Source organism: Salvelinus alpinus, chromosome 11 (genome assembly GCF_045679555.1).
Source record: "Salvelinus alpinus chromosome 11, SLU_Salpinus.1, whole genome shotgun sequence".
Lineage (NCBI taxonomy): Eukaryota > Metazoa > Chordata > Actinopteri > Salmoniformes > Salmonidae > Salvelinus > Salvelinus alpinus.
The window spans coordinates 32,756,349-32,781,970 of record NC_092096.1 but is presented as its reverse complement, the minus strand read 5'-3'; the positions used below and the strand labels follow the sequence as shown (position 1 = coordinate 32,781,970).

Sequence of the window (25,622 nt, the reverse complement as noted above, 5' to 3'; positions counted from 1 at the left end):
GTTGTGAAGAGTTTCTCATACTGTACTCACACACACGTGAAGGTAAACATGCATACACACGCACGCGCACACACAAACACGCACGCACACACACACACTTTCACAAATTAGAGGCACACACTAGACTTTATCTCACTACAGTGTAGTTCTTTATTTTTACAGAGAATGAAAGACATTTGTCTGACATGAACATTTAGCTACATTTTGAATTTATTTTTCTTTCCTAACAAAAGGTCACCTTTTAGGAGCATGGAAAATACGAGATAAATAGTGTCTTTGGTGACATACATATATAAACATACAAAGATAACTTAAATATATTACTTTTCTTACATAGTACCACTAATAATATATAATATGCACAAGTGCGCATGATATCATCTTCACTCTACTCCACTCATACTCATACAGATCTTTATCAAATGCAACATATACAATAACTCTCATCTGTCATTAAAAATAGAATTGCAATGTTTGAAATTCAAGTTGTGAGGAACTAACAACATTAAAGTGCTTTGCTCAGTTTGCTGTGACCCTAAAAGAGGCTTCTGACCTTAAGTATAATTAAATATTGAACGAGGAAAAACAGACTGGGATTGTGATGTGTCAGATCCCTGGCTAGGACGACTATACTGTAAGTACCTACACATACACACTCACATACAGTCACATACACACTCACATACAGTCACATACACACTCACATACAGTCACATACACACTCACATACAGTCACATACAGACGTGAACACACAACACAATCTCCTGCATCTCTTTACAACATAGGTTAAGTTAACAATGGCAGGCGATGGCAGCGTTACTTTTAATGTAAGACTGATGGAGAGTGTTTCTCTTAACACACAAGGGGAGGTATTAGTGGTCAAAGGTCGTAAATAATCTGGTGGTACGCAGTTTACACAGACAAAACACTCAGCTATGCTTCTAGGAAAGGCTACGGACCCGCCAGTGACACAACACTGACGTGTAATTACAACACAAAGAAAAAGTATAGCAAAAACAAAATGGCTCCAACAATAATCCAACAAACACAAGATTGGTTCCTGATTCTATATGTGGCCGCTCAGACACAAACACACACCTGTGACAGTGGTGGTTAAGAAGTCGAGAGATTCACCAAGGTTCTTAGCGTTTGAAAAGCCTTTTAATGGTCTGTCACGAGACATTGATTAGCTCCGTTACAGCAGAGACAATGGCACGTGTGTTTCACAAAGCCTTTGAACAGATTAGACTTAAAGAACCAATGAACCACTGAGTATGACCTGCGACCTGGCGTAGGTCATAATCTGAGATAGAAGTTGAGAGAGTGGTAGAGGGAGAGATGGTGAGATAGAGAGAGTGAGACAGAGAATCACTCCACGATTAAATGAGTTAACTCTAAAATAAAATAAAACCCCAGTTTGGATTAAGACGATTCAGTTCAAAAAGACAAAAATAAGTCAAACAAAATGAAAGGAGGATATGGATAGAGTAATATAAGACCACACTATAGTATGTAGATCACAAAAAAACAAAATGACTGTCAAGTATTGTCAGATATTTGGTGAATTTAAACCACTTGCCCAACTAACTTAATTAGTTATAGAATGATTTCATTGAGGCAACGCTGTGGTCAAAACAAAACAGTTAAAACTTGGACCCTAAAAGACTCTAGGCTGATTTTGGGTACTCCTGTGACTATAATTATGATACAGTAACCTAATAGTTACATAGCTATAGTCATAAATACATGAATGTATGACTAACGGCTGACCTGGTTTCTAACAGCAATAATAGCAACATCAGCAAGTCTGGATCGAAGTTATTGGAAAACAAATAGTCTGAACGTTGAGGATTATATCAACTATTCTAATCCTCTGACATTGAGAATATGAAACATTTGAATGTGTTTCAAAGAGCCAGGCCGCATGGTTATTATGGGTATTAAAGATGTCATTTTGACGTTGTGGCTTGTTTTTCAGCTCGAAAAGGTGCAGCTCGACTAGCTGCACCTTTTGAAGGTTAGGCTAGTTTTTTGCATGCATGCTGAGTTGAAGTTGTTTTTGGTCATTTCTAGTGAGGGCATCCGGCCCACCATTTCAGAGACAGTTATAACAAGGGAAAATGGGAATCTCAGGGCATATCTTTTTTTATGGTATTTCGTATCCAGATTTAAAATGTGGAACTCTGGCGCCCTTACTTTTGGTATCCGTGGTCTGTCATTACAAAGCCACAATGTAACAGTAGAGCACTTTGCTGTTGACTCTGTGCTAATTTAGACTAATTTGACATACTACAAACATACAACGTAAAGTATTGTTGTATACACACTAAACTACTAGCGTTTTTAGGATCTCAGTATTCATAACTGACCGGATTATTATTGATAATGACAAAGTAAGGCTCTAAATATTCCTAGGCAGTACTATTGGTGGCAGATTTTGGGTTTGGGTTGGCAACTTGTGATGCTTTAGCTAGTAGTTATACGGTCCCCTGGGCAAGGCACGGTCAAGGTTTCTTTTGTTCATAAATACAGCAGACGATGTGTACCGCCTCGCCACCATGGTGGTACAACTAAAGAGATTAGGTCTGATTGGTTAAATTGCCGTAAACATAAAGTCGAGACTTAGTGGGAGAACTTAAGAATCACGTGAAGGGGATCATATTTCCCACTCAGAGCCTGGGATAAGGGCAGCAGGACTGTTCACTGTGTTCAAGAGCCAACCAATAGATCTCACCTCTGAAATAGATCCGCAATGATTCATAATAAAAACATTGAAAATCTCCATCTTGTATAGGAACTGAGTCATTGAAATGTTTACCCTCTTCTTTCTCTTTCTATAAACAGTCTCTACTAGACGAGTCCAGAAGCAGAACTCCATCCATCCACTGCTGAACTTGACTATTATGGCTGAATGCGGCTATCAAGGCTGTGGTCTGTTGAAACATATACTTCACAGAACCACAGACCGCTTCTGTCGGGAACATCATTGGCTGCAGATGAGAGAGGACTTACAGTAGGTTCTTGTCTGTAAGGTCAGTGTCTGTGTCTGTAAGGTCAGTGTCTGTGTCTGCCCACAAATGGTTGCTGGTGGTCTGTAAATTAGAGGATTACCCCAGATATGTCAAACATGGTCCCTCAAATTGTCCTGGCAGATCTAAGGGGGCAGGGTTTAGGGTGGGGCAAAAGGGTTCATCGGGTGGTTTTGACGGGTCTTCAGGAATATATTCCCTCTGACAGGGATCTGATCCTAGCCCTGGTAGAAATCCACATGAGAGGCTTAAGTGTTTGATCAATGGGGCCAGAGCTAACTGCTGCTGTGGAGGTCATCAGGCCTTATACAGACACGTCCAGTAGCGCTGGCTTGTGTTAAGTAGAAAGAACGGTGGACGGGAGCATTTATTCTTACATTAACAGGATTAGGAAGTCAAACTGAGCCCCTTGCAGCTCTTTGATGAGTCAGGAGGCCGGGAGAAACACAAAGACCCAAATGTTCAGAGGATCTCTGGGTGACAGGTATTCGTTCCCAGGGGTGGTTGGTGGTGGGAAGCGTTGACTATGAGGCTTTCATTCATGTCAGATTCCTTCTTCTTAAACAGCATGATGCGTTTTTGAGGTGTACAGAGGAGTAAGGCAAATGTCATTCAAAAAGTACAGAAATTGTAATTTCAGGATCTAAAAAAGGTGTGGACTACATCTAATACTAATGCAAAGGCTATCTGTGATACGTAAAATAGAGATAAATGTCTATATATTGAAGTTTGCTGGGGTGTTTATGTTTTAAGAGAAGAGAGGGAGAAGTATCCGTCAGTCGCTCATCCGTAACTATGCGGACTCCGGGGGTTAATGGGGGAGGAGTCTTCCCGTCCGCTCTGGCCAATCAGCTGATAGAGCCGGTGGCTGAGGTTCTGAACCTGGCAGGTTCCCAGGGCACACCCCACTCTCATCAGCTGGGGGTGGTGGTGACCCCGGAGCGACCCTGAGTGGGCATGGCGACGACCTCTTGACCCCGTCCGTTGTGGCTCCACGCCCTCCTCACGCCTCGCCCGTACCAGAGCTTCAAGATGGGCTGTGTTCATGATAGTGGGTGGTGTGTCTCTGCGGAGGTAGCCAGGCAGCCATTTTGGAGATCTGATGGAGTGGCTGGAGTCTGTTGGGCTGGCGAGTTCGGTGCCAGTTTCTGGAGTGAAGATCTCCTCCTCTCTCAGCGCATGAAGCTTCTTAAGCAGCTCCAACCTAGGAACACAGAAAAAAATAAGACGTCGTTAAGATTGATGTCTGTATCTTTCCACTCTGGTTCAATGCTGACCATTGAATCAGAGAAGTCATTTTAGAACTGGCCTAGTTATTCTCAGACTCATGTTAAGCACACTTCCAACAGCATTTATGTTGACACACACTGACAGTAAATGTTACACACATGGAATGGGCATGGTGAGGGTTGATGTGTCACCATCCTGTCTTAATGCATTTTAGAAGACTAATGGCCTTTCATCATAGGAACAAATCAACATGGGGACCTGGCTGCTGTCCATTTATTATGGTAATATCAACATACTGGACGTCACAACTATTGAGACTTCATGTTCACCTTAGCTAAAGCAAACAGACAGAGTGGCTCTGGAGATTTACTGACTACCCACTCAAGTGTCCACGGGACGGAGGCATCACTAAGTTTCAGGAACAGCCTGTTTAGCAAACACATCTCAGATTGACTCTGGCTTTAGCGCTGAGGAGGAGGAGGCCCTGCCATCTGTTCTCTTCTTGATGATGACACTAGCTGCTCAACTCAAACTTGGCACTGGGGATGCTATTCTCTGAACTGTTGTGGGTGTGTTTGCTCAGAGGGCTCGAATTTGTGTCTCTGTGTCTTAGTTTGTTACAGATGCCATAAATAGGTAGAGGCTCATGCACCTGGCAGATGTCATATTGACGAAGCACTGGCCACAGTGAGTCAGGGAATTTCATTCTCAAAATGGCGCCAGTGGGTGTAGGTATATCACGCCTCAATTATTTTAAGTAGTGAGTATGACTTTTGTGTGCTAAATGTCCTCCCATGTTAAAGTTAGAACAAGGAAGAAAAAACGTCCCTTTTGTATCCTTTTTCAATTTCAAAGAGCACAGTAACATTTCCACAGCATCAGGTTCTGACCGGCTTCCAACTGCTCTTTAGGAGAAGCAGTTAGTTGGCATACAGCGTAATTATAAAAAGAGCAGCGTTCTCCTTGTGAAACGCTGACTGGATTGTGAGAAATAACAAGGTAGACCTGCTGTAGAATGCCACTATGCAAGTGGTAACCAACCAATCTCTGTACAGACACATTGAGAAGTGGCTATATTAATGAACAGTGTTCCAAACCCTTCTCTGCCTCCTCAAGGCGGTCTCTTAGTTAATGTGTTCAGTGCCTTGGCCAGGCTCTTGCCAAACATGTTGTTCGTGGTCAAAATTCTGCAGACCACAATCATGACTTTGAGCATTTATGGGTTTGTTCAACCAATTTAACCTCAAACTGAGATTTCCAGTGTGTTGCGGGCTTGAAGCCCAACATAACTAGCCAATCTAGCTACTTCACAAACACATAGTGCTATTCCAGCAACAGCACCATGACTGGTCAGTCAGTGAACGTTTCAAGGTAGCTATATTTGACATGTACACAGAGTTCCAACACAAAGAAAACACAATCACTTGTGTCTCCCTGTCATCCAGCCTGTTTGCCCGTACAGGGCAGGGCCCTGGTGCCTGGTGATGGTGGGTGTCACTGGTAACCACTGTGGTAATGTCGAGGGAGCACTATTTCCAGGAGCACCTAGTCATTCAGCTCTGTCCTGTGGCCATGGCATTGCCAAGTCACACCCGCCTTCTGTGCCAAACACCATGCTGACAGACAGGCACAAATTGTATTTGACTTCGCGGAAGAAGCTGCATTCATACAGTATACCGCATAAATACTGCAATGTGGTTGTTATAGAGATTTGGATAGTCTATATTCATTACAGTAAACTTGACCTTTCTGTACACAAAAAGGCTGAAATACAATCTTCTGTACAGGCTCATTCTTCTTTTGTGTTTGGAATCCATGGTGGAAAATGTGTTTCTCACACATGAGGAAGGAGGAAACTTAATCCGTTCGGAAAACAAGAGATGGTGAATAAACAAAGCAAAGGTAAAACAGCTCCAGAACAACTTCATTTGGGAGTCCCTGGACAAAAACAGGACTTATGGGGTGTGTAGACTGCCAGTACCAAACAATGCCCACTGAGCACACACTGGTTGAATCAATGTTGTTTGAAATGACGTTCAACCAACATGGAATAGATGTTGAATTGATGTCTGTGATCAGTGGGTGTGCTGTACCAAGCTTCACATCCATAAAATAATTGATAGAATCTATTGTACACCGGATAGGTGTAATCAAATGTGTTGTTTTACAGGGTCAGCCATAGTAGTACAGTGCCCCTGGAGCAAATTAGGATTAAGTGCCTTGCGCAAGGGCACATCAACAGACTTTCCACCTTGTCAGCTCAGGTATTTGAACCAGCGACCTTTCGGTTAGTGGCCCAACACTAACCGCTAGTCTTCCTGCTGCCCTAAGACATTGTGTCAGTCCCAATCCACCCCATTGACCAAGTAGTTTGTGTGTGTTTGTGTGTGTGTGTTTCTAATGCCCATTTACACCCCTGGTAGAGCAGTAGTGGACTTTGTGGCTCACTCAGCGCTGGAATCTCCCATAACACACCATGTCGCCCCGAGCCCGACCCAACGCAGCAGACAATGGCTGCTTCGCTAGTCAGGCTATTCTGGGCTGGCAGACAGCCATAAAGACCCTGTGATGTCGTTAAAAAACCATTTTCTTGGAGAATTAGTAACTGGATGAAGGCGGAGAAGGAGAAAAAAGAAAGAAAGAATGAGTCTGCTGTTTAAAGGAGGTTAAACGTGTTTGGGTTTCTGTGGGGTTCACCTCCCACCTATGGAGTTCTTGGCATGTCCTTTTGTCCTCCTCTCTGTTACACCATCTGACCGGACCGCTTTACTTCCACCTGACGCTGATGCCCTTAGACTTTTATATAGCTTTTATATAATGGCTTCACAAGCAAGTGTGAACTTGTCTGTTTTGTCCCTAGGGCCAGCCAGGACTCATTTGTATGTATCTGTGCTGGAGGGATCGGATGGATCTGAAGCGAGCGTTTTGGCCAAAGACTTTGGACTGGAGATGTGACTGTGAGTCAGTGTGCCCAATGCACATGCTCCTCTCCAGTTTCGTTGGGATGTTGTTCTGATCCCACAATAAGCCTTTTGGCCACCGTGTTCTAGCCCACAGCCAGGAGAAGGCAGCAGCACCATGTACTGTAGCCCGGCCCAACGTGAGAACTCTCTCACTGGATCACATCTGATCTGACAGCCCGTCTAATTTGGCTATTGAGAAAGTAATCCTGCAAATGGACAGTAATGGAGGTCTTTGTGATTGGCAGAGGATCAAAGATATCAGAGCTTCGCATTCTTAGAAACATTCACTCACTCAACACTCGTTTTCAGCACCATCTGATCTGTGGACGATTACAAAAATATATATATTGTAACAAATCCACCTACTTGCTCTGTAAAAGTCACATTTTCATTGGAGGGCATTAAGCTAAAATTCACTCAGCCTGGGGAACGGGCGGAGGGAGGGGGGTTTTGAGGGTTCGATAAAAGGGTAAGCTGATCCCAACTCCTTTGTGCTGCAGTGTGGTGTTATTCTTTCGTATTACTCCCACAGTTTAGACTGAGGTCTGGAATCACAACTGAGACCCACCAGTGGAACCACCACAATAGGGCGATTCCACGCCAGCGGGAGCGGGAAATATTTTTGATATTTACATTTGAGTCATTTAGTCATATCCAGAGCGACTTACAAGAGCAATTAGGTATCTCAGATTGTTCTGACAATTCTCACATAGACACTTGATTGGGGGAAGGACGTTTAACACATTTCTTTTATTTCTATCACAAGCCATTTAAAAAAAAATCATGATGAAATTAGCCATTTTATACCCTTTTTAGTATACATGCCTCCTATAAGACCCTCTGATCTGTGAACTGTACATAATACAGACAACATCTGTCATTATACTCCTTATAGTGTTCTCTCTGAAATACACATTTTCACATTAATTTATTCAACATTAAAAATATTAATATTCATCTCAAAACTATCCTTTTTAGACATTCTCTTCAAACACGTAACATTTCCAGAGTGGGCTCTCTGGTACTTTTAATGATATGATCCATTTTATACATATAAATGGACATGATAGGTCATTAACCAATGACAGCCTCATGTAGGATTGCACATTCAGCAAATCACCAGCAGAGGGAGATCCCTTTGAATCCATTTTCCCATTCACTGTGTTGGTGGTGCTCATAAAATTGATCATACCTTCAGAATTAGCAGAAAGCCCACACTGGAAATGTTATGTACTTATATATATTGTTCCAAACAATGTCTTAAAATAAACTAAATCAAAATGTGTCATTTTGAGATATTAATATTTGAATGTTGAATAAATTAATGTGATTATTTTTTGATTTCAGAATCTAGACATACACTACTTGTATAAAGTTTTAGAACACCTACTCATTCAATGGTTTTTCTTTATTTTTACTATTTTCTACATTGTAGAATAATAGTGAAGACATCAAAACTATGAAGTAACACATGTGGAATCATGTAGTAACCAAAAATGTGTAAAACAAATCTAAATATATTTGAGATTTGAGATTCTTCAAATAGCCACCCTTTGCCTTGATGACAGCTTTGCACACTCTTGGCATTCTCTCAACCAGCTTCACCTGGAATGCTATTCCAACAGTCTTGAATGAGTTCCCACATATGCTGAGCACTTGTTGGCTGCTTTTCCTTCACTCTGCGGTCCGACACATCCCAAACCATTTTGGTTACTACATGATTTCATATGTGTTATTTCATAGTTTGATGTCTTCACTATTATTCTACAATGTAGAAAATAGTAAAATAATAAAGAAAAACCCTTGAATGAGTAGATGTTCTAAAACTTTGACCGGTAGTGTACTCCACATTTTAGAGCACACTATAAGGAGTATAATGACACCAAGATGTTAACTGTTCCATGTACAGTTCACGGATCGTAGGGTCTTACAGGAGGCATGTTTAGGTCTAAAAAGGACCTAAAATGGCTACTTTCATAATGTTCTTCTCAAACATTGTTTGTGGTACAAATGTAAAAAGCATTTCAAACATCCTTTCCCCAATGAAGTTTCAATGTGAGAATTGCCCAAACAATATGAGATACCAAAAATATGTTCCGCTGGCGTGGAATCGCCGATGTCCCACCAGCCCCAACCTGATGCCCTCCTCTACCCCAGTAAGGCCCCCTCAGAGAAGGGTAAGCCTTGGCCAGCACCAGGCCCTTCATACATGCCTATACCCAGGGGCCTGGGGCCTACCATGGGGTGCCTTAATCAACAGTAAATGTGGCACATTCATACATAATCCTCGCCAGGCCCCATGCAGCTAACAGAGGACAGATTGTGTTCTCAGTAAGGAGACAGAAATAAGCAAAGGGCGATTTATTTGTGAATGAACCCTTGCTGCCGCTTGTTCTCCATGCGTTGGTGGTTTTATAACCTCTTGTGTTGACGATAAGTACGTGCTGAGGGGTGATTTAGCACTTTCCTCATCATGCACTGCATTGGGTGAAAGTGTACACAGTTGCTAAAGTCCATGGCTTGAAAGAACGACTGCCACATATCCACTTAAGTGTGGACTTAAGTGTGTAGTGGTTTGGGAATTGGGAGACGGACTTCAAACCACACAGGGGTTCCAATTGTACTGAGGCGGCCACTCACAGCTGCAGTGCTGACTCCTGATTGAGGCCTGATCTCCATCGCTACTGTAGGTATCCATCCACACTACAAATGACTGTACTTAGCTAGAATAGCACCTACATTTTTCTCAACCACCAATAGAACATGAAACAGGAGTTTAGTCCTTCTCTCCTCAGACCTCAGAGCTCCATCTGTGTTCATTCTTCAGCCTTTATCCTGTGTTCTTTCTTTAACACTGACAGTATACACACAGACAGACAGATATACTGTACAAGGGTTGTCACGATTCCAGTATTGCGATAGTCAGAAGTATCGTGGCAAGGAAACAAAACACGAAGCGGATTTAATTTCTTGTCACCTAGAGTCACATTAGCTAATTTTGCAATCTATAGCACTCAAAATTTCACGTAAAGTAGGTTTTTATTGTACCATAGAGTTTTGTCTAATTCGTGTTTTCTTTTTTGCCATGGAAAATCTGGTATCGTAGTATCTCAAGACTGGTATCGTGACAAGCCTAATCCATACACACACACACACACACACCATTTTGCCATGGTCAGGCTATCAGTGCAGAGTGGAAGCATTTTCTTTATAGATGTGGACGGTGGAATTTAGGTCTTAGCCACTAATCCACTGTGGAATTCTGAGCTGCCTGGTGGGAGACTGGTTCCCTCTCTTCTTTAGGCCTGGTCGTATTGACCCCCACGGAGCAGGGAGAGAGAGAAGGAGAAAGAGAGAGGGAGGGAGGGTCATGGCAGTGTTTATATGGTGGATACATTACATCTCTATACATCGCCAGTCCAGACCTCTGTTTACAGTGTGGCCCACATCAGAGCAGCCATGCTTCCTCAGAGCAGAGGTCTGACCTCAGAGCCATACTTACTGCCTCTCACAGAGCGATCTACAGGGCCAGCCAGGGTTATATCAGACTGTGAGGCACGCAAAGTGTATTTAAGTACATAAAATAGATAACTGGAGTAAAGTTGAAGTATTTATGAGCCATATTAGTCAAGGTAATGTTCATGTTATGTCTTTGATATTGTATAAGCATGTCTATAAATCTATATAAAGTTACTGTATGTAGAGTTATAAAATCTATCACCATCTGACGGATGCAAAGAGCATCTGATATATTCCTCAGAAGACAATAGTATGTCCTCTGGGTGGTGGATGATGATGCAATGTGCCTGTTTCTGGGGTAAATATTGTGTTTGGACAATGGATGGGTGTTGACGTCTGAATTGCATGCAGGGGGCTTGGCCCTGACACTTGCCCCATATGGGGTGACAGAGGGAGTTAATGATTTAGGAGGAGGATGGACAAACGGGAAAAACATTGTTTTTTTTCTGTCCAGTTGGGATCCTGAGCAAATTCACACCCACAATACACACAGACTCAAATACACACAGACTCAAATACACAGACTCAAATACACACAGTCTCAAATACACACAACCTCAACTACACACAGACTCAAATACACGCAGACAGACCAGTAGTCTACACATACACAGTCCCTCTTTCTAAAGAGAATATACTTTACACTAACACACACCCTCAATATACAAACTGTGTTCATCCTGTCTGGGATGTCTGACATGTCATATCATTGACCTCTGTCCCAGACTGTGTCGAAGTAGTGGGTCATCATGGCAACAAGCACATTACAGCAAATCAGCTGCAGTAACATGCCTCTCTCTGGGGCACCCTGCACCCCACTGCTGGAATCCACAATGTAAAACTGCTTTGTCTCTAAAGCCATATTTAAGCCATATTGGTTTGGCTCTGGCCTTCAACTATTTTCTCTCAAGCTGTTACTATTTGTAAAATGAAGGGTATACTTTGTATTGTGAATGGCCTAGAGCAAGGGTGTTAAAAGAAATGCCCCACGGGCCGTCCATGATCAGAACATAAAACACTTTATCGGTACATAGAAACAATGACCAAATACACCCATCACACCTCAGTCTGAAAAGGGGAAAGAGAGGAGGAGCAATGAGGCCTGTGTTACTGTTATCAGCCTGTGATGGGATCATCATGTGTGATGGGAAGGACAGAGCGTTTGGTATGGAGGGAAGAAAAAGTGGGACATTTACTAAGTAAATAAATAGATAAAAGGAGGGAAGAAGGCAGAGAGAGAAACCAGAATTAAAGAGGGAGAGAGAAGAGAGAAACCAGAATTGGAGAGAGAGTGAGGAAAAAGAGAGAGGACATTATGAATCACCCTTCCATCACCAAGGGAACATCCCGAGGGGATTTCTAGGAACGATAACCCCTCACACAGCCACAGCTTGGACAAGACAAACAGACTCCCTCTTACTGAACTGTTTGTTTTTGAAAAGCTGCTGTGTTCACTCAAATACACTGATAGAGAGCACTGATGCAACCACAATCACATCCACCATTACCCACACATTCTGCCCCTGCTGTTTTAAATGGAAAGTTAGTTCTGAGAGATTTAAATCTTAACAACCATTGGGAAGCAGAAATAGCCCAACCCTGCTGGGAGCTCAGACTGACATAAACAGAGAGGTGTTTGAGTCATGCTTCCCTTTGCGTTGATTTGATTTCAGCAGCAGGTGTTTGTCAATGCACAGGCACACAGACACACACACGCGCACACACACCTGTAGACAGAGGTTGTTGAGCTAAGTCCGAACCTCCAGCGTTGGGGCCCTCCTGTCAGAATAGGGTCACCTTATAAGGAGACTGTTGTCTGGCACATCCATCTCAGCCCTGCCAATCTAGTCCATGCAGGGTTAAAACAACCCTCTTTTTCCACATCCTCATAAGTCAATAACCTCAATTACGGGCCATAAAGACTTGCCAGTCCATTCATGGATGCACGTCAGCAAAACGTGACATTTATCACTTTTCTGTTGAATGTTGATACTCCTAAAATGGTGAGTCTGAGTGCAGATACAGTGCCTTCGGAAAGTATTCAGACCCCTTGACTTTTTCCACATTTTGTTACGTTACAGCCTTATTTTAAAATGGATTTTAAAAATAATAATCCTCAGCAATCTACACACAACACCGCATAATGACAAAGTGAAAAAAGGGTTTTAGAGATTTTTGCAAATATATATTATAATTTTTTAAAACATATTTATAGAAGTATTCAGACCCTTTGCTATGAGACACGAAATTGTGCTCAGGTGCATACTGTTTCTATTTGATTATCCTTGAGATGTTTCTTGAATGAAGTCCACCTGTGATAAATTAAATTGATTGTACATGATTTTGAAAGGCACACACCTGTCTATATAAGGTCCCACAGTTGACAGAGCAAAAACCAAGCTATGAGGTCGAAGGAATTGTCCGTAGAGCTCCGAAACAGGATGTGTCGAAGCACAGATCTGGGGAAGTGTACCAAAAAATGTCTGCAGCATTGAAGGCTCTTCCTAGAGCTGGCCGCCTGGCCAAACTGAGAAATTGGGGGAGAAGGGCCTTGGTCAGGGAGGTGACCAAGAACCTGATGGTCACTCTGACAGAGCTCTAGACTTCTTCTATGGAAATGGGAGAACCTTTCAGAAGGACAACCATCTCTGCAGCACCACCAATAAGGCCTTTATGGTAGAGTGGCCAGACAGAAGCCACTCCTCAGTAAAAAGGCACATGATAGCCCGCTTGGAGTTTGCCAAAAGGCACATTAAAGACTCTCAGACCATGAGAAACAATATTTTCTGGTCTGATGTAATGATGGGTTGCGCCGTGGCGGAGATCTTTGTGGGCTATACTCGGCCTTGTCTCAGGATGGTAAGTTGGTGGTTGAAGATATCCCTCTAGTGGTGTGGAGGCTGTGCTTTGGCAAAGTGGGTGGGGTTATATCCTTCCTGGTGGCCCTGTCCGGGGGTATCATCGGATGGGGCCACAGTGTCTCCTGACCCCTCCTGTCTCAGCCTCCAGTATTTATGCTGCATTAGTTTATGTGTCGGGGGGCTAGGGTCAGTTTGTTATATCTGGAGTACTTGTCCTGTCTTATCCGGTGTCCTGTGTGAATTTAAGTATGCTCTCTCTTTCTCTCTTTCTTTCTCTCTCTCGGAGGACCTGAGCCCTAGGACCATGCCTCAGGACTACCTGGCATGATGACTCCTTGCTGTCCCCAGTCCACCTGGCCGTGCTGCTGCTCCAGTTTCAACTGTTCTGCCTGCGGCTATGGAACCCTGACCTGTTCACCGGATGTGCTACCTGTCCCAGACCTGCTGTTTTCAACTCTCTAGAGACCGCAGGAACGGTAGAGATACTTTTAATGATCGGCTATGAAAAGCCAACTGACATTTACTCCTGAGGTGCTGACTTGCTGCACCCTCGACAACTACTGTGATTATTATTATTTGACCATGCTGGTCATTTATGAACATTTGAACATCTTGGCCATGTTCTGTTATAATCTCCACCCGGCACAGCCAGAAGAGGACTGGCCACCCCTCATAGCCTGGTTCCTCTCTAGGTTTCTTCCTAGGTTTTGGCCTTTCTAGGGAGTTTTTCCTAGCCACCGTGCTTCTTCACCTGCATTGCTTGCTGTTTGGGGTTTTAGGCTGGGTTTCTGTACAGCACTTTGAGATATCAGCTGATGTACGAAGGGCTATATAAATACATTTGATTTGATGTAACCAAGATTGAACTCTTTGGCCTCAATGCCAAGCGTCACGTCTGGAGGAAACCTGGCACCATCCCTACGGTGAAGCATGGTGATGGCAGCTTCATGCTGTGGGGATGTTTTTCAGCGGCAGGGACAGGGAGACAAGTCAGGATCGAGGCAAAAATGAACGGAGCAAAGTACAGAGAGATCCTTGATGAAAACCTGCTCCAGAGCACTCAGGATCTCAGTCTGGGGCGAAGTTTCACCTTCCTACAGGACAACGACCCTAAGGAGACAGCCAAGGGTCGGCAGGTAGCCTAGTGGTTAGAGCGTTGGACTAGTAACCGCAAGGTTGGACTAGTAACCGAAACGTTGAAAGATCAAATCCCAGAGCTGACAAGGTAAAAATCTGTCGTTCTGCCACTGAACAGGGCAGTTAACCCACTGTTCCTAGGCTGTCATTGAAAATAAGAATTTGTTCTTAACTGACTTGCCGAGTTAAATAAAGGTTTTAAAAAATGGAAAAGACAATGCAGGAGTAGCTTCGGGACAAGTCTCTGAATGTTCTTGAGTGGCCTAGGCAGAGCCCGGATTTGAACCCGATCTAACATCTCTGGAAAGACCTGAAAATAGCTGTGCAGCAATGCTTCCCATCCAACCTGACAGAGCTTGAGATGATCTGCATAGAAAAATGGGAGAAACTCCCCAAATACAGGTGTGCCAAGCTTGTAGCGTCATACCCAAGAAGACTCGAGGCTGTAATCGCTGCCAAAGGGGCTTCAACAAAGTACTGAGTAAAGGGTCTGAATACTTATGTAAATGTGATAATTCCATTTTTTATAAATTTGCTAAATTTTTAATGTTTGCTTTGTCATTATGGGGTATTGTGTGTAGATTAATGAGTGGGAAAAACTATTTAATACATTTTAAAATAAGGCTGTAACCTAACAAAATGTGGAAAAGGTCAACGGGTCTGAATACTTTCCGAAGGCAATGTATAAAGCAAAATAACAGTGGTGTCACTGACCTAGTAACAATATGAATAAGTCTCAACAAATGATCATCTCCAGATCCCTTGGTTGATCATGTCTGAGTTACCAGGCCAACAACACAACTCATGGACATTTTTTGGAACCTGTCAGTGTGTCCTACAGCGCTAACCCACATTAGAGGAACATCTAGATACAACCAAGTGCCTTACTACATTTGCCCCAAAAAATTACTAACAGGTGAAAATGTTCCTCTTTTAGCTTTGAACATCCCAGATTTCTATGTAAAGGCATGGCTCTTGGTGAAGGTAATCATGTGTTTTAATTGGTTTCTCTCCTTGATAGAGTCCAGGTTCCTGTCAGTCTCCCACCAGAAGAGGGCATGCAGACACTGACTCTACCCTCTGCTATAGCTCTCACTGCACTAAAACACCAGAGACTGGAGACTTCACTAGTGCACTTCTCCTTCACTTCGAACAGGCACGTCTGCCCACCCAATGAAATAGGAAATGGGTATTATTGACCAATTCCCTGTGATCTTGGGATTTTACTACCATGTCACACACAGAAGAATAGCAGAGTGGGAAAATACAAGTGCCACTCATTACAGTATTACAGTACAGTAGCCAATGGCAAAAAAATCGGGGGAATTCAGCAAATGCCAACATGAGGAGGACTGTTTTTTCCACCTCTGCTATCATATGTCCCACATGAGGTCATATATACTGCTGTGTTAGGAATGTGACCTCATGTGACCTCAAACTACTAAAACCAAACCTAATTTGTAAGACAAACACACAACCATATATCTGTTGCATTCCAAAATATAGTCACATGTGAATAAGATAAAGTAGATAGTTTGGCGCAATAAACCTTGACTTTGAACACTGACGCAAGTAGCTAGCACTTTCGTTTAGGGACCTACTACGAACTGTACGGAAGTCTTTCATGAATACTGCCATATTTGATGTAACATGTATCTACATGGGTAATATATCAATAAAATACTTACAAGTGTGTAATAACGCGCCTAATCTGCGCTTCAGTTTGTGTTTGTAGCGCAGTGTGTACAAATATGATGCAATGACGGTCGTATTGTCCTCTGTCCCATTAGTTAAGTTTTGAGTTTTTGGACTAAATTCAGTTGCATCATATAAGAACACACATTCTGAAGAGTACGCTTTATTATGCAGATGGAATAAATGCATCATTTTGTCATGGTGCCCATTTTTCAACATAGTGGTCATGGATAAGATAGCACTCGTTATCCTACACTATCATGCACTTTAAGTCAACACAAGTGTTTAAATCCCATAACAGACCTAGCCCAATGGAGAGAGCAGTGCAAACCAGACTGCGCAAGGCGAGCATGGATGAACTCTCAATCCATTCTAATAACAGGGATTCCCCTCAAACTTTTCCACATTGTCATATCATAACTACAGAGTCCTCTGGTTATCCAAGCGGGAGCGCACGTTCCGTGTATCACGTCTGTCTTGCTCTGACCTTGCCGGCCAGGACTACTCTCTATCCGTTATCTCCCCGACACAACACCCTGACTGAACAAACACTTCAGAGTACTTTATGCAATTAACAGTGACTTTATTTATTAAGTGGTTCATCGGTTTGTGGTTGGACAGTGTGATTTCATTTAAAAAAACAGTAGGCTAAAAAAAGGTGTACGTCAATTCACCAAACACCGGCAAAGTCGTTGGACATTCGAGAATAACCAATTTCATAATAATGCATCTCATCCATCACTGTATTTTCCGAATCCTGGAATAAAATAAGACTACATGTAGCCTATATTTGAATTAGACTTCCTATTGAAATAGCACGAGCTTTTATATATCCAATGTTCTCTCCACAAGAACATTTCTGTTCAATAATCATCACTTCCAGAAAGGACCACTCTTAGAAAGTGAAAGAGAAGGAACTGGAACGCACGTTCAATATAGGAAGGTCATGTAATGTCTTTCTTTTTACCTGTTTCGCTCTAGACGGTCTGCGACCGGGAGAGCCAGGAGCTGCTGGAGGGAGAGTAGGCTGATGCAATACACAGTAACCGGCAGAAGTGAACGCATCTCGGGACGAGTTCTCACACACACCCCTTGGGAAGGAGGGTGTTCCCAAACCACCTGGACGATGTTCAACTCCCGGGGAAGAATAAATTCCAAAATGTTTTGGTATTTAGGCTAGTACTGATATCCAGGCAACAATGCGTGAGACAGTCAAATAATCCTGTGATAAACAGAGAATAAAAAAAGTCTGAGTGCAGATTGTATTATACAATTGTATAATTTGATCAGGATATTGATTAGGTTATATTATAGAAATATGCGAGAAATACAGTTATTTTGCAACAAATATTCAAGAGTGCCTGTGGGACACCTGCAAGTGCATTATTCACTCACTATTCAGTAGCCTAATCATGTGTACAAAGTGTACGAACCACTCTATGTGTGGCCAATTGAAAGCTATGCATAAAGAAACGTTTTTAAAAATATATCCAGCTACACCCATTTTTCATATTTTACACAAAAAGTATATTGCATTTCAAAATATAGCTATAATAACCTATATAAAATAGTACATTTTATGAATGTTAGTAATATCTTACGTATATGAGGATTTTCAGAATATTCTCGTAGGTCTAAGTACTTTCCCACGGATCTAACAAGTGTTGGTCAAGATGAAGTTCTCAGATTCAACTTCTGAAGTTGAGCGAGATGACATTGTTCGTATAAATATTGAGTGGGCGGGACTCATTCTGCACCGGTGTACCTGATAGGCTCCGTGGTTTGGTCGGATAATTTATTCTTCATTCACTAAATGATATGGATGTGTGCATGTTGAAGTGTGCCATTTACAACTATGCTGTTGTTGGTTTTGGTGGCAAATGCCAACTGAAATGCCAAAATGATGATGGTTCTTGACTGGTCAAAGACCTTGCAAGAACTTAGTTATAGATATTCATATTTAAGATCGATTTTAAGAAAGATCCATACTAATCCTTAACCAACCATTGATCCAAACGTTCTTTTATTAACAATTTCCCATAGTATATGTCATGCAAACAAATGGTGGCATATTCTCAAATTTATTTTCTCAGACTTCTATCATGTGTTTTTCACCCCCTCCCTTTCCATTCTCTCTTATCTTTGCCTTCAACACCAAGTGAGCCTGAGGGATACATATAGATAGTTCTCTTTCAGATTCCTCTGAATTTTGGACAGACACACCCATGGCTACACATTCTAAGTACTGCCCAATGTGCTATTGATACATTAGATTGCTTCCTGATTATGCCACAAACATTTATTTATTCTACATTTTCCAGAACTATAAGGAAATATGACCTCACAAAGAGTACCATGTGACCTATGATAATGAGTGGTTACAGTGGCTATCATACAGATTGATGCCTCCAGTGCTATACAGATCACGTGCAGCTAATTTGTTTAGGACATTTTCTCCCTGTATACAATGAGGATGTTGTCATTTGTGTTTAGTAACCTTACTACGGTGTTGTAGATGTGTCAGTCACGTGTTTAGACTCGTATATCCTAAAATGGACTCACACGAGTCATATTCCACTCAGTGTCTGTTGGGAAAGTGGGCGAGTCTGTATTGTCTCTGAGCTTAGCAAGCATGAACACCTGCGCGCTATCCTGTTTGTGACATGTTTTATTAATTAGGCTGCATAGTCATAATGTACATACCTGATCCACACAAAACACAGAGGAGAGTTACGTAGTTACGCAACCATCATTTCAGAGAAAACAGACCAAATGTTGAGTGTCTTTCCCAGTTTAGGAGAGCCCCTTGAGCTTCAGCTTGGGTTAATATAAACTATAGAGTGGGGAAAGTAAATATAGGGATTATAGGTCTGAAACAGAGCACCCCTGAAGAATCACATACATCTTGTCTGTTAAATCAGTCAGACAGTTTTCCACATTTTGAAACCCCCCCCCTCTCTCTGTTATGAATTGTGTTTTAAAGCAATGTTCATTTCTCGCCAAATCGTCTGACTGCTGCCAATTTCCCAGTTTCTCACCCTCCACTGTTGTCACTGTGTGTATTCCAGCAGTGTTGAAGGCTTTGAAGTCCTCCATTAGTCTCTCATAATCATTATAATAACATTAGTATCAGTGCCCACACAGGTAATAGCCACTAGCAGCCTAATCCAGCCTGGGCTGAAATTAAAGGATCCACTCCCTATAATCTATTATAATCTCTGGTTTGGTGTTATTTTCCCAGGGGGATCATAACAATGACACAGTAAACCAATCAGGAAGTCAACTCACCTTCTTCTTGACCTCAAAAGGCATCAGACAGGTCTAGCCTGTTACAGTGTTTGGTAAAAATTTACATTATATCATACATTACCCATCCATAAGCATGTTATAAACATGACATTATAGCTACATAGAGCATTGTGATGTTCTGACCCTAATGAATGAGACATGTAATTCTCCTACTCTGTAGACGGCAATTAAAATTTGACCAAAGGTGAGTTCCCAATCAAGTTTTTTTTTAAGAGACAAAAAGTCCAATAGTATATAACTTCACCCTTGCAAAACCAAGAGATGAATATTAACCGCAAGGATTCCGCAATGCATTACAGGTATCTGAATTGGTAACTGATTGATTCAAACTGAGGTTAGGATGTATTGGATATCAAAGCTCTACCAGGATTTTGACCCATTTATGTAACAATGAGCAGGCATCATGTGACATCAGGCCTGTGAAGCAGTGCCCTCAGTGTACTGATGAACAGAGGGGTTACCGCCTGGTTTGATCTCTCAATCATGCACTGGCGTTACTGGTTGTGTAATAATGTGGCAATTAGTGCCCATGAGTAAGTGTTCTATGCAGCACACACTGTGCTTGAAAAGATCCTCCAACTTTTACTCACTCTGGCTTTGAAATGGACCGACAGAGCGCCATGAAGTCCTGTCGAAACAATGTCGTGGTCAAGCAATCAAAGGACATGGATCTGTGATTGTGCGACGCTGCTTTCTTTTTATATATATATATATCATTTAAAACAAGGTACACATACAAAATTATGCACTTGGTTAAGAATCATCGAGGTTAAACACCAAAAAGTCTACAACTTATTTCCATTGTGGTCCTTTTTATTTATTTATTTATTTTACCGTTATTTTACCAGGTAAGTTGACTGAGAACACGTTCTCATTTGCAGCAACGACCTGGGGAATAGTTACAGGGGAGAGGAGGGGGATGAATGAGCCAATTATAAACTGGGGATTATTAGGTGACCATGATGGTTTGAGGGCCAGATTGGGAATTTAGCCAGGACACCGGGGTTAACACCCCTACTCTTACGATAAGTGCCATGGGATCTTTAATGACCTCAGAGAGTCAGGACACCCGTTTAACGTCCCATCTGAAAGACGGCACCCTACACAGGGCAGTGTCCCCAATCACTGCCCTGGGGCATTGGGATATTTTTTTAGACCAGAGGAAAGAGTGCCTCCTACTGGCCCTCCAACACCACTTCCAGCAGCATCTGGTCTCCCATCCAGGGGCTGACCAGGACCGACCCTGCTTAGCTTCAGAAGCAAGCCAACAGTGGTATGCAGGGTATCCTCATTTTTATGATAGCATGTAGAAAGTTTGGCATGTACCAGGATAAAAAACAAGCTAAAATGGCAGGCAAATTGGTTATTTAGTCATAAAAACACAACATATCCATACTATACACAAAGGAACGTTATTTAGTCATCATCAATGGGCTTGGAGGGAATTCTCACAGAGGCACACTATCCAATAACCAGGATTTCACCTTCCTTTAAAAGCTACACAGAGTGGGAATAGTTTTAACAGAGGCCGACTATTCCACTCAGCGGCTCCTTAGTATAAAAAAGTACTTTTCCCTGTCAGGCATCTGAATCTATACACGCACGCGCGCGCGCACGCACGCACGCACGCACGCACGCACGCACGCACGCACGCACGCACGCACGCACGCACGCACGCACACACACACACACACACACACACACACACACACACACACACACACACACACACACACACACACACACAATCCTAGCTTTAGTGTTATGGTTGTGTGAATCTCTAACATGGGGAAAGTAGTCAGACAAATACCTTGGGGCTGCCCCATGGATGATCCTATGGACCAGACTAAGCCTAGTCTGTGTGACCTTTGACTCAACGGGCAGCCAGTTGAGCTCCTGAAACTGGCCCCTACCAATATGAATACGTGGGCTCAGATTCAACACCAGCCTAATCAACTTGTTCTGGGCTATCTGAAGCTTGCTTTTTAGTCGATTAGTTAAGCCTTCAAACCATGAAGTGCTATTGTAACGTGGGGGAAATACACAGAAATATTTAATTCCTGTAGTCGTACTACGCCACCTTTTAATACGCGAGGTAGATCCTTGGGACTAAGCTAAACATAACAGGTTCTTTGCATCAAAAAGGGGAGCATGGGAATCAGACAACAACAATTTATTTTCATCGTCACAAGAAATGCACAATCTCCTGGCCTACGTAGTGTCCATATACTATCTTCAGCTCCAGGAGCGCCGTACACCTGTACTACAAGACAGACTTCAATATCACACAAATAACACTTGGTTTATACATTCCATTCACATACTCAAACAGACAATAATAATGTGTCACGGAGGGCGTGCCCAGGGAGAAGGAGAGCAAGTCTAGGTGAAATATGGACGCCAGTGCCTTAACACACTACATGTACAATAATTCCTATTTCTCATACTTTATTAAAAACCACCATCACCGCTTCCACCCTCCCAAGGCTAGCCAACCAGCACATAGTGAGGGGATCCCCTGAATGACACAAACAGGAAGGGTTTTATACAAAAGGCCACACCCTTAAATAACAATCACACACACTTGGCGCAGGCAGACCAACAAGCGTGCGTTCAAAATAGGTCGACGGTTCTAACCCTTTACACTAGCATAGTCAAAATGAGTGCATTAGCTAGCCCTTTCTTACCACGTACCTTAGTGGCCATACTCCCCCTCCGATGTTGCCATCTAGTGTACATTCTAAGTAATTGCCTACTGTTTTGGCTGTGAGTACCTCTCCTGCTAGCTGTACCCTGATGCCTGAGGACTTGCTAAGTTTCAATTTAGACCCCAACAGAATTGCGTCTGTTTTGCCGAGATGCAGAGATAGCTTGTTGTCTATGAGCCATGCATTGATGTTAGTGAGCTCTGCATTCAGTATACTCTGCAGTGTGGTTTGGTTTTTGTGAGACACCAGGAGTGCAGAATCCTCTTCATACAGAAACAGGTTACATGAGTAAGCATCCTTTATATCATTAATGTACAGCAGGAATAACAGAGGCCCTAGCATGCTCCCCTGTGGCACGCCACAGTTTATGGGTAGCCTCGGAGGGAAAACCATTTCCCTCTACCACTTGTTCCCTCCCCAACAAGTAGGTCTCAACCCATTCAAGAGTGGTACTGCTCAACCTCCTCTCTTCTTGTCTCAGCCGATATGACATTTTTGGGGTCACAGACTGGCTGATTGGTTGTGTAAACGTTCTGAAATTGCAAAATGTTTTACTATGATTTCATTGGAGCCCTTATAAACAGAGGCTCCCCAGGGCAAAACAGAACATATTACACACCATAATCTGTGTAGAAATCATCTGTGCTATCTAATGTTGTGTACACAGGGGGGTCAGGGGATATGTCTGCTTATGGTTTCTGAACAGGAAGCACCACATAAACAAATTACAGAGCTGAAGTGTTCTGATCATTTCTCTCAAAGTAGGTGGCTTCGATGCGAAACAGCTTAATCGTTTTAGTACCAGTAATGTGCATTCAATTGGCGGAGAAGATGTGCACACAAACAAACAACACCTGTGGGCTGGGGGAAGATTTATGGAGTCTCCCAGAGTCCAAAAGTTCCCCCCTGTTTCTGAGAAAACCTCTTGATAGATCCCTAAAAATATTTTCTACGGATATAGTACTTCATTTTCCGTATGTACTGCAAACAGTTACAGTATAACCCAACCCACTAGGCACAGACATCAATTCAACGTCTATTCCACGTTGGGTCAACATAATTTCATTGAAATGACGAGGAAACAACTTTGATTCAATTAGTGTTTTACCCAATACCTGCTTTTCTTCCTTACACAGCAACGATCATAACTCAAGAATGATTTCTCAAATATTAATTTCTACTTTATTCCATCTTCCAAATATTCCATGTGCATCTATTCATTCATCCATCAATTTACTCATATATTAATTTACTTCCTGCTTTTTCTGTCGTTTCACTTAGTTTGAGTTTGAGTTTATTTTATTTTATTTTTACAGGGACAGTGCACATTAATCAACGTGTCAGGTTTTAGCCAGCCGGCTAATTTTCAACCGCAGTCCCTGGGCAGGTTATTAAAAACAATTACAATATAGACAATCATTGAGCAGTGAGCACACGCAGAGCAACATAGGACAAGCAAGACATAGCATACAGACAGAGCAACATAGGACAAGCAAGACGTAGCATACAGACAGAGCAACATAGAACAAAAAGCAGCAAGACAAAATTCATGAAAGCAACAAAGTGTTTCCACACCTCACAAGCTACAGACAACAGACAACATGGAAAGCGGCAATACACAGCTAGGGATTATGTTCACAAATCTGATTGACCTTTAGCCATGTCTTCATGCATTTTGTGAAAGTGTGATATGTGGTGCAATTATGTGTGTCTGATGGCGTGTATTCCAGACATGGGAAGCTCTCACAGAGAAAGCGGATTTACTAAAGGTGCTTTTCCTTAAGGGAACTATACAGTCACCTCTCATGGCAGACCTTGTGGATCTGCTGCCATATGTTTGGGTTTTCTGTTTAACAAAAATACTGAGTGGAGGGGGAGCCAGGCCATTTAGGATCTTGAATATAAGACATGGTTTATTGGTGTATTGTACAAGATTTTCCCAACTCAGGAGCTCATGCTTTCTGAGGATGTAACAGTGATGATGGCTATTGGGCTTCCTTCCTATCAAGCACTTTGAGAGCCTGTTTGTAGACAGACTGAATAGGTTTTAATGTTTGGGCCCAACTAGTCAAGCAGTATGTTAAGTGAGGGAGTATCATAGATTTGAAGTACAGTTTTGATACCTCTGTAGTCAAACCATTTCTTATAAATCGGAAATTAGCTAGGTTGAATTTGGTTATCTGAATTACCTTTTTCACATGCTTTTTAAAAAAGAAGTTGCTACTGATGCCAAGGTACTTAAAATCAGATACCACCTGGAGCTTCTCCCCTGACACATAGACATCTGGCTCAGTAGCATCTGTTGCCCTCTTTGTGAAGAACATGGAAACAGTTTTTTTCACATTGAGATGCAAACACGAGTCACTGAGCCACTTTGTAACCTGGACCATTACAGTAGTGAGTTCTTGTGCAGCTTGTTGTTTGCTCTTTGCATGTACATATATCACTGTATCATCTGCATACATTTGAACTTCAGACCCAGTACAGACAGAAGGCAGATCATTAATGTACAGGCTGAACAGGAGGGGCCCCAGTATTGACCCTTGGGGCACGCCCACATCATAGCTAAGAGTGGGCGACAGCTCATTGCTCACTCTGACACACTGAGTTCTGCCTTCAAGGTATGATTTCATCCATCTCAAGGCATCGGGGGAAAAGTTGAACTTGGACAATTTTGTGATGAGAATCTCATGGTTAACAGTATCAAAAGCCTTCCTTAGGTCCAGAAACACAGCCCCAACAACGCCCCCTTTGTCCATCTTGGACTTCACATTTTCCAGAAGAAAGCAGTTGGCCATTTCTGTGGAGTGTTTCTCTCTGAAGCCAAACTGCATGGAGTGTAATGTGAAGGGGCTGTTGTTGAGGTGGGCAATCAGTTGTTCTGCTACACACTTTTCAACAACCTTTGACACCACAGGTAGTATACTAATGGGCCTGTAGTTACTCACTCAGCAGGGTCGCCCGATTTAAAGATGGTCGTTATTATGGCCGACTTCCATACCCTTGGAAACACCCCAAGACCAATAGATGTGTTGGTGACCTTAGTAATGGGGCCAATGAGTGACTCTCTGTAGTTTTTAAGAAAGGTAGAGTCCAGCCCAAACACATCTTTGGCTTTAGAGTTCTTTAGTGAGCTAATCACCTTGTTCACCTTTGACTCAGAAACCTCC

The 25,622-nt window shown here is 42.5% G+C and overlaps 1 protein-coding gene across 1 annotated transcript; it reads right to left on the bottom strand.

The window, feature by feature from the left end:
• Positions 1-126: 126 nt before the first annotated feature.
• Positions 127-17,533, bottom strand: adm2a (adrenomedullin 2a). The gene is made up of 2 exons (XM_071332586.1): positions 17,403-17,533; positions 127-4,234 (listed from the first exon to the last, which is right to left on the bottom strand). The coding sequence occupies exons 1-2, from the start codon at positions 17,498-17,500 to the stop codon at positions 3,814-3,816; spliced, it is 519 nt and encodes a 172-aa protein (XP_071188687.1). The 5' UTR covers positions 17,501-17,533; the 3' UTR covers positions 127-3,813.
• Between the last annotated feature and the right edge of the window lie 8,089 nt (positions 17,534-25,622).

Excerpts from the sequence above, each read along its gene's own strand:
- adm2a (XM_071332586.1), bottom strand. The coding sequence starts at position 17,500 with ATGCGTTCACTTCTGCCGGTTACTGTGTATTGCATCAGCCTACTCTCC. Across the intron at positions 4,235-17,402 it reads GACCGTCTAGAGCGAAACAG|GTTGGAGCTGCTTAAGAAGC; the intron begins GTAAAAAGAAAG and ends CTGTGTTCCTAG.